Raw genomic sequence first — 13,130 nt, forward strand, 5'->3', positions numbered from 1 at the left:
TTTTGCTTTTGGCACGTATGTCTAATTAAAAGATGGATTTTGTCTCTAACTCGGCATTTGCACTGATTCATTGAGGCTTTTTAGCTCATGGAAGATGGTGTGTGTGTGTTGCTCTACATTTGATTGCTGTATTTGCAGATATGGAATATTGTGCATACATCAACAGACACAATATTTATCTTGTCTGAATTGTGTCTGCTTTATATGAGGATTCAAAAAAGTACTGTAATGCACTGTGTTGAAAGGATTATAAGTGAATACCACACCACAACACAACATACAGGAGGAACAATGTGCTGCTGTTTTAGCTATCTCACAGAGGTATTAGATTTAAAATGTATTGCTCAGATATATGTTTGTTTGCCATATAGCACTTGTTACTATTTATTACACAGCTGTACAAACAAATACTGTTTTTAGAATCATAAATAAACATGAATGCTGTTGATATATATTCAAAGCTGTTTTCAGTTGTACTCTGTCAATTCTTCATTGTCATTCTCTCTTCCTCCCTGACTTAAAATAATGAGAAGATTGTTTTCCTCTCTCTTGTAATCATCTAATTTCAGCCTTTTGATGGTGTTTCCTTCTTCACACACCAGCTCTTCCCCTCTCTGCATCTGTCATATCTAAGCTGATTGGACCAAATCAAAACTGAAATCAAATTAAGGCCCATTGTCAGTGTCTGTGCCTCCGTCGCTGACATGAAAGGGGGACCACACTGAACACATAACAAGGAGAAATTCAAACTCATCAGTCTGACATGAAAGAAAATAATGGGGTGGGGCTGAGGAGGATGGCTTTCACAAGATAGTGCAGTATAAAAAAACATCATCCACACCCGCACAACTGCATACATTAAGCGTACATACTGTATCAAAGTAGACCAGGCATACCACAGCAATTTTCAATCTTGCTCTCCTATGCTTTCTCCAAGAAATACTCCACTTGCTAATGTGCAGACCAGTGAAAAAACAAACCCCAAAAAATTTTTCATGTCTTTACGGGCAATCCATTTTAAAGCATGCAGTGCAAATGCACATTATTGAATCCTAGTTTTCCATACAGTATACACTATAGAGTTTTATATATAACTTTTTCAAAACACTTACGATTACAATTTCAATTATGGAATGCAGCAGCAGAAAGGTTGGGAGGGGAATGGGTTATCGTGTCTCTCTCCTTATTAACTCAGCTGAACATACAGAGTGTGGGTCCAGCAGATGTCTCGGTGTGATTGGACAGCAGTTAGGCAGCCATCAGAAGAGACTGGGTGATAGTTTCGCCCTGCCCTGCAGTGACATGATAATAATGCGCTCATATCCTGCTGTGATTCTGATGATTGGCCGACAGTCAAGCACAAAAGGCTCTGAATTCATTAGCAGTGAGGAGGCACATGTGCAGACCTGCCAGACATACAAAAGGGGATCTCTGGTCGCATATTTACAGCAAAGAAAAACAACAAACTAGCAATATAAACCATGGACCAAAATCCATTTGGATGCCTAGCAGAAATGGGAGTTTGCATTCCATTTCACGGACCTAACCAGAGAGCCTAACCTTACTATAAACATTCACTGCCAATAAATAATAGATGAGTCAATAACGCTGTATCAATTTCTACCTTGCCCTCATTACTCATTATACACTCACACACTCAAATGCACTGTATCCCAACCATACCCCTAAGCAATTAGTTGTTCTAAGATATCAGGGGGCTAGCTATTCAGGCATGTATTTCATATTTTCTATTGGTTTATCGGGAGCCCTGCATGCAGACTGAGCCACAGTGTACACAGCCTCCACAAACTGCTCCACAGTCAGCAGAGTAATTGGGGAGGGAGTCCCACAGGGTTATACTCTGCTCAGCCCTTTACTACAGATGACTTGAAATGGCCATGGAGGTAGATAAAAGTGTGAATGTGCGCATGTGTGTGTGCGTGTGTGTGTAGGAGAGGGAGTACAGGAGGTGGCCTGAGTCCTTTGTTTGAATAGGCCTGCAGTCTTTAGAGAAAAGCTGGTTGCCCAGGAAGCCATCTGGTTCCCCTCCCCCCCAGCTGCATCACCCTCAGTTCCCATTTCTATGGGGATGTCAAATTCTGCTTGTGGGGGCCTGTGTGGATGCCAGTTTAAGCCCCCACCGTTCTTAATTAGTTAATTAGCTCTGTCTCTCAGTCAGTAGGTGCAGAGCTCATCTCTGTGTTTCTGTTGTAACTAAATGAACCATTCATCGCAGTCCAACTCTTTTATTCTAAAGTTCTGCCAAATATGAGTTCACAAAATTAACAGGAGCAATTGGATGTGAGGTATAACAGCGCTAGGATTGCATCCATAACATTAAATAACAACCAGTGAAACATGTGATGGGTTAAAGCAAAACCCAGATTTGGCACCCAGATTTCCAACTGCACATCGACTTCCATCCAAGTGCTTTTCTGTGACTGCACTATCATTGATAAGACTGAGATGACAAATTCATTTTGCTTAGACATACACTTGATTGGTTTTCAAAATCAGTGCACCTCACATTTTCACGGAACATGCTTATCAGATTCCTGTGGCGTGAAATGAGATATCAGAGCATGGTCCTTATCAAAACAGATTAAACATTTAATGAGATCCATTCATATTTAATTTGACTGTGTATTATATGCCATAAAAGTACAAAAATTATGTCCTCAGACTTTACTTCCCTCTAGGCACAATGAAAGCGATCAATGCCTCTGTATAGATGTCAACTCTCCACACTGACTCTGTGCACTGAGACAAAGTGATCATATCCTGAGGTGATGATGAAACGAAGGTGGGTTGCACTGGTTCCATTTAGCTGTGAAAAAATAAATAAATAAAAAAAAAAAGAATGTGACTGCTTTATCTTAAGCTTCATCTGTCAAATGTATGCACTCATGGGTTTCACATGATAATATTTCTGTTTCAACTTACTGAAATAGCACTTGACTGAAGATGTCCCTCTGTTTGTTCAAATTCTGCAATAAAAAGTAGTATTGTTGTTGGCAGTTTCAGTTCTTTGGCATTTGAAAAAACTTGTGACCACAGACATATAGAAAATGACACTTACCTTTCTCTGTAACAGGCTCAAAGTGAGAGGCATTATCCGAGGTATTCTTTTCTATCTTTAGATGCTTGACTGCAAAAGAACCACATTTAATATTATCAGTCCTGCCCGGCACCATCAGTTATCTATAAATTGTTAAAAAGCTATGGCAGAAGCAAAAGACTCTGTGTTACTTATAATGCTGAAATAAAATAAGGAGTGACTAATATGACAAATTGTTTAATTATCACTGACAGATGGAGACAAGAGAATTTATCAGACAATGCCCACATTATTAAGGATGTAGCATCACACTTATAACTCTCTTTTACTTCATTTTTTTTTTTTTTTTTTTTAAATATTCTAGCAAGATAGCCTACCAGTATGATGTTTGCTTAATAACATGGTATGGAAATGACACCTTTCTCACCTGCTCGTTCACAAACACGTTCCCTCACAAGATGAGAAATAATTCTAATTCTCTCTATAAATAGGACCTCTCTTCAAGCTGTGATTAATTTAGATGCTCTAGGTGAAAATAAATTATACATTAAGGAGACTCTTTGTTGGCAATTTTAAATTAACTTTAGAACTAGAAGATGTGGACTCGGCGGAGCACAAATCTCTGCCAGGCGTATCGCCACTTCTCCGGTGCTCGGACTTCAGTGAAAAACCAGCTGAGGAAACAGGTTTTTTTCCAAAGGATTTGAATCACCTCAACCACGAGAGGTCCTTGATCATACATCCATAACGGTGCACAATAAATATTAGGCTGATAGGCCCAGTAGTATGCAAGATTAGCAGCGGACACTGACAAATTCACACATGGGCAGACACACACAACCAAACGTAATGTGCTCTCCACCCTGCTGCCTGGCTGAGATAATAAATTGCACAGTATCAGGATGACCAGCAGGTACAATAGACTGCAGTCAGGGGTGGAACTAACAACCTACAGTCACTCATGTTACTGTAATTAAGTACTTGTACTAGTATTTTTTAAAGTAAATTTATAGTAAAAAAAGAGTATTGTCCTCCATTACAGTTTATATCATATCCATCACAGAGTATAATGATCATGATTGTGTGACCAATGAATGGTCAGTCACCAAAGATGAGAAGAGGACTCTGTTTCTGCTTCTGCTTTGTTGCCTCTACTTCTTGTCATTTCCAAATTTCCAATAAAAGACATAGGATTAAAAATAGTGGATGGTTGATGGAAACAAGGAGCATTTAGACTCAACAGGTAAAAGTGTGGAACAAGTGTGGGAAAGGCAGAATTATATCACTGAGTTGGTCCAACTGAGTCTACAGGGTTTTCACCTCAATTAACCCTTGGCCGTTTTGCAAAATGCTTCTTTAACAATGTAATTTGAATTGTGTTCTCTGATCCTTTTAGAGCTGGGTGGAAAAGATCACACCTAACAAACTTATTGTTTTGAAAAAGTAACTTTTACTCCAAGTACATGTTAAATGAGCTACTTTTTACTTTAGTAGATTTTTACAGCAGTCCTTCTACTTCTACCTAAGTAAAATATCAGCAAAGTAACAGTACTTCTACTTGAGTAACAATTTGTGGTACTCTGGTGGGCTGTCTCCATCCTGACATACTATACAAGTTTTAATTTCTAAACCTATGTTAATGTGTCCATCAGTTGTGGGGTATTTTCAGCTATAATCTCACCTTGGATAGCATCTCCTACATATATAGTGTTTCTTAACTCTGTTTGTTGCCACTAATTGGTCTTCTTATGAGTTCTGACAATTTGAATTTGGTCTCCTTGTTTGTAATTGTAGATATGGCATTGCAAGAGACAGTTATAAAGACAGGACCATTTTTATCTCATGTTGATCCTTTGGAGCCCCATTCCTGAGAAAGAAATAAAGCAGTGCATCCCCCATACCGTTGTAGCAGTCCACAGTCACGGCAGCTATCTTCGTGGGCTCAGCAAAGCCAATTATGAACTCTTGAGGAAACATCCCGGTGGACACCCAAAACGTGTCCGGGTTTCTGGTGACAGACGGAAGCAAAAATCAAATGTTATAGTTAACTTAGTCCGTTTATGAGTCAGTAACATTAGCAGTGTTTTACAGTGTTTTACGTGGCATTAACAAAATAGTGTAGCTAGTTAACGTTGCATCGGCACTCACCCATCAATGATGCTCTCAGGCGGGTGATTCTCGTCGCTTGATGCGGCCAAGACAACTTTAGCACCCAGAGGACTGAGAGCCGAGTCGATCATCTCCAGATATTCACGCTAAAAAAAAAGATTATACACTCTGTGGCGTTAACTGGCTGTGAGAAATTACAACCAACTCAACAAAAACGCAGGGAAACTGGAAGCCACCAACTATGCTATCGCGGTTGCCAAGCCAACCAGCTCGTCGCCCGATAAATACGTCATCCATTTCCTCTCACGTCCCCGTTTGTTTGACGCACGCTGTTTCATGTGTGCTAGCAGTTAGCTGTGAACTCTCTAGCGTTTCTCATGGCCAATGGGTGTAAAGAGGTGCTTTTTACGCGAGGAACTGGACAGGTAAGGCACAGTGTATTGCAAAGGATTAAATGATAGCACAAGCGGCACGTTTCAGGCGACACTAGAGTTGGCTGACATGATGAGCTAGCAGGGATGAGTCCAACTGAGGCTAGTTAGGAGCTAAAGTGAGTGCCAAACATTCAGAGAGAGACGAGAAAGAGCATCCAGTCACTGAGCATCAGGTGTGTTTCAGCCTCGTGCACTGCCTTGATTGATGGAGTAAAAGTGGAGTGTGTTGCTTTTTCCAAACAATAACTTTGTTAGGTGTGATCTTTTCCATCCATCTCTGTGTTTCCTGCCGCAACAGTGTTCAACTTTGCTCCTTCTGATGGATGAACTTGGGCTGACACTAACTTACCATTTTCACGGTGCAGGATTATTAGATGTCAGCAGGTGTTCCTGCAGCATCACTGAGCACTGTGCTGTGGATAGATGGGGTGGATTGAAGTACATTAACTTTGTTGTCCTCCATCCTTATGCATCTGTTTTAGAGCTTCTGCAGGTCTTCAAAAGCTTTGAAATGTCTTCAAGTTCAACTTTATAATTATTAAAGTCATTTAATGAGCCAGAATTTCAATGTGTAATTTCTTAATTTCAACATAAACATTTCATCTAGTTTCTCCTCTCCGTCAGCTTTTTGTGTTTGTCAAAAAGAGTTAAGTCCTCCTGCGTCAGAGTCAACATTTCTGCCTTTACACCTTTACCTGCGTGGAAAATGCTGGTTGAAGATTAATCCATCTCACTTTTTTATCCATATATGTTTCCTGTAGAGAGAAATCCAAATTAATCCTTGTGTGTAACCTGTCCCAATGGAAAAACAAACAACCAACCAAATAAACAAAGTATTAGCTACATTTATTGCAGTGCCTAACCCTAAACTAACCTAAAGGAAACTGTTCAGCTCATAGAAGGTATTTCACCTACCATATTCCTGCCTGAAACTTGCCTCTTCACTGGACAAAATACATAGTGCTTACCTGTGTTGCTTATTTGAATAAGAAAAATGTGATCTGTCCAAAGCACTCTCTTAAATTTGTTAAAATTTCTCTTAAAGTGGTCTTAGGATTGTCAAGTATGAAATTGAGTTCTCTGATACCTGTAGATACACTCTGGTCTGTAAAGGTTTTCTGCATATTAACAGTTACGCTGCATGTGTCCTTATTTCAACTTGTTCATTTTATTTTTCAGAGTGATGATTCTGATATATGGGATGACACAGCGTTGATAAAGGCGTATGACAAGGCAGTTGCATCATTTAAGGTAAAATTGATGCTCATATGCCAAAGTTTGACACATGCACCTCCTCAAAAAAGGTTTATTTGATGTGATGTAACTTACATTTGCCTCATGTTTAGCACAACTCTTTTACCAAGTCATAACCCAAAATATAACGGGATTTTGCTCTGATTTTCATGTTTTTGTGAACGTTATATCAAAACACAGGATTCGAGAGACACATCAGAGTGTTGATGCCATGGGTTATCAGCCTTTGCATCCAGAGCTCAGACTATAAACCTGAGGGGTTTTATCCTTCCTCAAACTCATCCTTTACATCAGTAAACAAAGTGGCCTTCCTTCCCCTTTCAAATGCATGCCAATCTCTGAAAATGGAAGTGGATGCAACACTTAAGGCTTTGTATGTTTGCGCTTGCTCTTCAGTGGTTGTTTTTGTCTGCCAGACTGCCCTTAAGGGTGAAGATGACCCTCAGACTTCCAAGAAAGACCACCCAGGAAAGAAACGCAAGAACAACAAAAAAAGCCACAGCAGAAAAAGAAGCAATGCACCGCCAGATAAAGAGGTAGGCAAAAGGAATCATTTGAAAATACTGTATAGATTAGCAGTAGCTCACAATAATCAGTGGTCAATATGTATAGTGCCTCAAATACAGGCTGTGTATTAAAACAGGACCAGCCAGTTTAGTTTAGGTCTTCTACACTAGTTGACAGTGATCTTAAGCAGTATTTCATCCACCCACTGTTTATTCCTCGATCAGCAGCCAGCGGTACGGCCGGTAACCTGTCTAGAACAGCAGGGTTGGGTTTTGGCTCTAACTTATGCTGCATTGCTAATGCCGTTTCCTGTTGTGTCCCAGTGGCAGGTTGGGGACTCATGCTGTGCTTACTGGTCAGAGGATGGCCAGCTGTACGCGGCCACGATCTCATCCATAGACAAGAAGAGGGGCACTTGTATAGTTCTTTATACCGACTACGGCAACGAGGAGGAGCAGAACCTGCAAGACTTGCTCTGTGAGACGTCTGACGTTGAGGAGGAAACAAATTTCAAGGTATGCTGGTGTAAATATGTTTAGATAAAGAGATTTAAAAAAAAAAAATCAACACCATACAATATGTAAACACTGCTTAAAAAATGGATAATATAAATTTTATTTGTGGGTTCATCTCGTTTCTTGGTTGTATATTTTTCTTAGATCCATGGATAAATGACAATGTTTTATAGCAACATTTTTTCTCAGTGAACTAAAACATCCGTGACAGACATCAGATTCTGGTCACAGTCCCTCAAAATCAAAGAGCAAGTGCATCTATTTAGACTCACCATTTTGTGACAATATTCAACAATCACTGAGAAATCCATTGTAGAGGAGGCAGAGATACAAAATCCTTCCTTAAAAGCAGCCTCAAAAGACCAGAATGGAACAAATCCAAGAGCAGTGTTGGGAAGTAACTAGTTCTGTGTAATTAAGTTACAAAATAAATGTAATTTGTAATCTGTTCCGGTTACTGTGGGAAAAAAATGTAATTAAATTGTTGGCGATGACATCCGAATATTGGGTATTTTTTCTGTAAAGAGCCTGTATGTGGATTATAACATTCATTCTGTTGCTTTGCATGTTTTTGCCGTGCAGGAATGCCGTCTTTTGGCAGATTTCCGGACAATGTGGGTCAGTAAAGCCGTTGGGACAAATTTGAGTGAAGCACCATAAAGGATGGGGTTGCTGTCTCATCTAGCCAGGCTGCATTCATTTGGCAGGATGCGCTGGACTTTTGAGCATTGTTTTTGATTGGTTCTCGTTTAACTTTGCACCGCCTCTCGTCTGCCAATCAAATCAATGCACATTGTTCTTAGCAGCCAGTCTGGCACGTCTGGCAGCAACCAGCCGACCACATCACACTTGTAAATTGTTTTGGTGGTTGTGCTCAAAAATCAAAACATTCTGATCTTAAATCATTTTTGTTGATATTTTAAGTTTGACAGTCGGTGTTGAGTACTGTTGTGAGGTTTACAGTGCCGAGTTTTAAGTTATATTTTTAGGTCTTTACAGCTTTAATGCCCAGGTCAAAGCATGTGTTTGAAAAGTAATCAGATGTAATAAGTTACTTTACTTTGACAAAGTAATTTAAATAGTTAATTTTCTTATGACATTTTTAACAGGGTCATGAGTAATCTGTAACTTATTACTTTTCAAAAGTAAGTTTCCCAGAACTGTCCACAAGGCATGCTGCATTTTGAGTAAGAGGTGAAACTCTCATTTTTCCATTACTACAAAATCTCTATCTCTCTGTTTTTGCTGTACTGTCTCTATTGTTCTCTCCACCTACACATATAACTCACAGTTGAATACAACATGTTTACACCTGTTCTCTCACTGCAAAAACGCAAAATCTTACCAAGATTATTTGTCTTATTTCAAGTCAAAAATGCCTTATTTCTACTCAAAATATCTCATTACACTTAAAATAAGACATGATCACCTCAGAAGTAACTTGTTTTTAGACAATTGTCTCTTGTTTCAAGTGAAAATTAGCTAGAAACAAGAAACAAATTTTGCCAATGAAACAAGCAAATTTTCACTTGTTTCAAGCAAATTTTCACTTGAAACAAGAGACAATTGTCTATAAACAAGTTACTTCTGAGGTGATCATGTCTTATTTTAAGTGTAATGAGATATTTTGAATAGGAATAAGACATTTTTGACTTGAAATAAGACAAATAATCTTGGTAAGATTTTGAGTTTTTGCAGAATGGAAAATAGCAACTGAAGCAGAAGTAGATGGGGTAGGTTGAGATGAAGTGGGTACAGCAAAAATCTACCGTAAAATACTTGATCAATATGGAATAATAACTCCTGGAATGCACTGAACATCATGTATTGATTTCTATTGGTGCAAAAGTATCCATGAGTGGATTTTTCTGGAAATACTGCAAGTTTTAAAACTTGGGTGCATTGCAAATGAAGTTCTTGGTTCTCTGCCTGCGTCTTATTGTCCTTTTTTTTGCTTTCTCGAAACAAATTTAAGATGAGTGAGTGGAGAAAACAATATTTCTGAAATCTCGCCATGCATAGTCACACAGATGAAAATACAGGAGAGGAGGAATCGAGGAGACTAAAGCGCTGTTTGTCTTCAATTTAGGTGAACGAGGCAGAAACTTCAACAGAGGAGAGCGACAGGTCGAACACGCCGCACCGACACAGCCGTCAGCCGCACAGCAAAACCCACAAGTCCAAGCCTCACAGAGAGCCGCCTCCTGCGTGGTTTCCTCCTGGCCCACCTCCCATACCTGGCTTCAAACAGGTAACAGAACCGACACAGGGTCATGTTTTCTTTTGTTCTTTTGACAGTTTAACCAGGATAGAAATTAGAATCCCAGCTGCATCTGCACATATCCCTTTTTTTTAAACAAGTATCTTCTTTTTTTTTTTTTTCACCAAATGGGATAAGTCCCCTAGTAGTCAGCTGAAAATGTATTTATGAGAAACATAAATCCATAATACACCATGAGATTAAGATAAGATTTAAGACTTTGTCAACTCCAGGACATTGGGTTGTTGCAGCAGCAAAAGTAATTGAAAAATAAAATATAAACTATGAAGCAGTAAAAGCAAAAGATGAAGACGAAAAACAGAAGTGGAAAAATGCACTCATGGTTATATAAACATTCAGCCTATGAATCCAAAATATTACACAGACTATTAAAAGGATATGACAGTTAATATTGATTATTTATACAATATGTAGCAGTTTACTTGGAGCAGTTACCTACATGTTATTTAACATATTGACTGTTTGCTTAAATGTGGATGACAAAATATTAAAATTGTGCTATACAAAGTGTTACGTACTGTATATAAAACATATAAATATTTCATATTTTATATTTAGTTATCCATGTTTGTGCAAGCAGTAATACCATAAATCGGATCTGTAACAAATCCAAGTTTATACATGTACTATGTGTGAAGATATTTTTTTTAAAAAAGAAGAAAAAAAGAAAAAAAAAATTAATTAAAAGAAGAATATGATTAGCAGTACAGAATGTGTTGTTATGCCTTCCTCCTGGCTGACTGCAGGGTATGTGGAAGTTGCTGATATTACAGGAACTGGGCAGTGGCCTAAACTACACTCATCATAAATGCAGCAGAATTCACTGGGGAGGAATTTTAAATCTTTTAACCTCTTTTTTATGCAAAATGATGTGGGGCACTGTCTGACTACGATATTACTGAGATCACAGTGTTTTCTCAAGCCTTTGTTGTTCCGTCTGCAGGGGGGAAGTAGACGATCTGGTGGTCCCGGACCTGCACCTGCACCTCCTCCTTGGCCTCCCATGATGTCCTGCGGGCCACCAGTGAGTTAGAAGATGAATTTACACACAAAATGAATACAGCAGCACAAGTGGCAGTTGTAGTAGCTGTTGTGTTTAAAGGAACAGTTCACCTACAACACAAAAAGATATTTTTCCATTTGAAGACCCTATGAAATGGACTTTTACTTTCTTGATTTTATGCAGTTCCCGTTGAAACAGGATGTTTTGGGTGGGAAGGATCATTCACAAGTGCAAACCAATGGGATATCAGTTTGGGAGAGAAACACAATTTTATTTGGCGGTCAATGAGAGAGGATGTTTAAAGATTTGTTAAGGTTTTACTGGTTGACATTTTACTTTCCAGCCACTTGTGCACTATTTTGTCAATATTTAAGATATTCTGTTTTACAGAAAGTAGCAGTCACCTGTGGTCTTTCACGGGGCCTTTAACACATAGTGCAGTCTATCCATCCAGAAAGCTTCTGCCTGATTTGGGAAGGTTTCCAGTCTACTGTGATCTCGCCCTTCACTGGTACACAGGGAGGGTCACAGCTGGGCTGGATGGGTGTTGGTTTGTGCAGCTCAAACTATCCAAAATGTACTTGTGAAAAACTCAACAGCAACAAGTCCTTCCAAAAACAGTGACACGGCTGTGTGCCCTCAGGGGTGAAGAGTTTTGTTGGGAACTATTTCCTGCTGCAGACTACTGGCAAAATGTATCTATCCACCCTAAACGAGTGCCAATTAAAAGCGGACTGATACGGTTTGCTGATGGTCTAGGGCATAAAATATTTTTTTCACATGTAAAATTTTTGATGGTTTGAGCATCACAAAAAATCCAGCCCTGTTGTACCGGGGTGATGGAAGAAAGACTTGAAACCTCACCAGGATGCACAGAAACTACCTGGATGGATATGCTGAATGAGGGGTAAATGGCTAAATATCTTTTTTGGATTTTGGATGAAATGTTCCTTTAAGCAAGGCTGTTTAAATCCACATGTACAAAGGCATGCAAAGACACCTGATGAAAGGAGATGAAATGTTGGACAGAGTTAGTTAGTGATACTTTCACAGAATCTAGGCCTGTATCTGTGTTCTCTAAACACACTCCCCCACCCCTTGTGGTTCTTCAGATGATTCCACCCCCTCCACCGATGAGCCCTGACATGGTGGATGATGAGGCTTTGGGCAGTATGCTCATCTCCTGGTACATGAGTGGATACCACACTGGATACTACCTGGTATGTGCGCAGAATTGAGCCTCCTTATCAAGAAATGAGATGAAACATTTACAGGTTCAGTTGTTTGTATTGTATAGTGAAGAAGTTGTGGTATTATAGGCTTTTTTGGCATGCTGTTTGCCTTTTACTGAAGATGCTTCACTCACGTTGTTATGCTTCTCGGTTGATAGAGGCATTTTACCAAATAGCTGCAGCTTTGTGATACGTGCAAGTCCTTGATTTTTAAAAGGAGAGCTGTATTGAGGTCATATTTTTCATTTTCACAGGGGTTGAAGCAGGGTCGCAAAGAAGCTGCTGCCTGGAAGAAATCTCAGTCTCACCACAAATGAAGCGATCAGCAAAAGACTCCGGTGTCTCAGTGACTCAGGGACTCACTCTTGGTACCAGCCGCTCCCCCTGTTGTGCCTGGTGTGCGTCCGTCTCTTCAGTTCAGCCTTGCAGATGGAAATGTAAATTAACTATACATGGTGTGGAGAATTACTGCTTCACAGTTGTTCAAGGGGGAGAGTTTTGTATTCTCTGTAAACATATTAAATAAAGACTCTTGGCACACATCTGGTTTAATTTCCCGTTTTGTTGGTGGCACAGACCTTGTTAAAAATGTCTTAAACAGATGAGCACTTTTTTTATTTTTTTCCTTTACTAATTAACTGAGGAGGAATTGACTACATGAGATCAGTTATTCATCTTATCATGAACTTAATGGTTGTAATGGCAAATATTGTCCAGCAGAAGTCAGACTAGTCCAA

General features: G+C 39.3%; 2 protein-coding genes across 2 annotated transcripts; one reads left to right on the top strand and one right to left on the bottom strand.

The window, feature by feature from the left end:
• Nucleotides 1-494: 494 nt before the first annotated feature.
• On the bottom strand, nucleotides 495-5,441 carry hspb11 (heat shock protein, alpha-crystallin-related, b11). The gene is made up of 5 exons (XM_030059905.1): nucleotides 5,207-5,441; nucleotides 4,960-5,066; nucleotides 3,080-3,148; nucleotides 2,944-2,987; nucleotides 495-2,827 (listed from the first exon to the last, which is right to left on the bottom strand). The coding sequence occupies exons 1-5, from the start codon at nucleotides 5,296-5,298 to the stop codon at nucleotides 2,735-2,737; spliced, it is 405 nt and encodes a 134-aa protein (XP_029915765.1). The 5' UTR covers nucleotides 5,299-5,441; the 3' UTR covers nucleotides 495-2,734.
• smn1 (survival of motor neuron 1, telomeric) lies at nucleotides 5,436-12,935 on the top strand. Its single transcript, XM_030059904.1, has 8 exons — nucleotides 5,436-5,592; nucleotides 6,781-6,852; nucleotides 7,272-7,391; nucleotides 7,686-7,877; nucleotides 9,967-10,128; nucleotides 11,102-11,182; nucleotides 12,274-12,381; nucleotides 12,648-12,935. The coding sequence occupies exons 1-8, from the start codon at nucleotides 5,545-5,547 to the stop codon at nucleotides 12,708-12,710; spliced, it is 846 nt and encodes a 281-aa protein (XP_029915764.1). The 5' UTR covers nucleotides 5,436-5,544; the 3' UTR covers nucleotides 12,711-12,935.
• Nucleotides 12,936-13,130: the final 195 nt, after the last annotated feature.

The sequence above is a fragment of the Myripristis murdjan genome, chromosome 9 (genome assembly GCF_902150065.1).
Source record: "Myripristis murdjan chromosome 9, fMyrMur1.1, whole genome shotgun sequence".
NCBI lineage: Eukaryota > Metazoa > Chordata > Actinopteri > Holocentriformes > Holocentridae > Myripristis > Myripristis murdjan.

What these genes read in the sequence shown, in the direction of transcription:
- hspb11 (XM_030059905.1), bottom strand. Translation starts at nt 5,298, where the DNA reads ATGATCGACTCGGCTCTCAGTCCTCTGGGTGCTAAAGTTGTCTTGGCC. An exon ending in TGAGCCTGTTACAGAGAAAG is followed by an intron (nt 2,988 to 3,079) that starts GTAAGTGTCATT and finishes TTTTTATTGCAG; the next exon opens with AATTTGAACAAACAGAGGGA. An exon ending in TTCAGTCAAGTGCTATTTCA is followed by an intron (nt 2,828 to 2,943) that starts GTAAGTTGAAAC and finishes ATTTTTTCACAG; the next exon opens with CTAAATGGAACCAGTGCAAC.
- smn1 (XM_030059904.1), top strand. Translation starts at nt 5,545, where the DNA reads ATGGCCAATGGGTGTAAAGAGGTGCTTTTTACGCGAGGAACTGGACAG. An exon ending in AGGCAGTTGCATCATTTAAG is followed by an intron (nt 6,853 to 7,271) that starts GTAAAATTGATG and finishes TTTGTCTGCCAG; the next exon opens with ACTGCCCTTAAGGGTGAAGA. An exon ending in ATGCACCGCCAGATAAAGAG is followed by an intron (nt 7,392 to 7,685) that starts GTAGGCAAAAGG and finishes GTTGTGTCCCAG; the next exon opens with TGGCAGGTTGGGGACTCATG.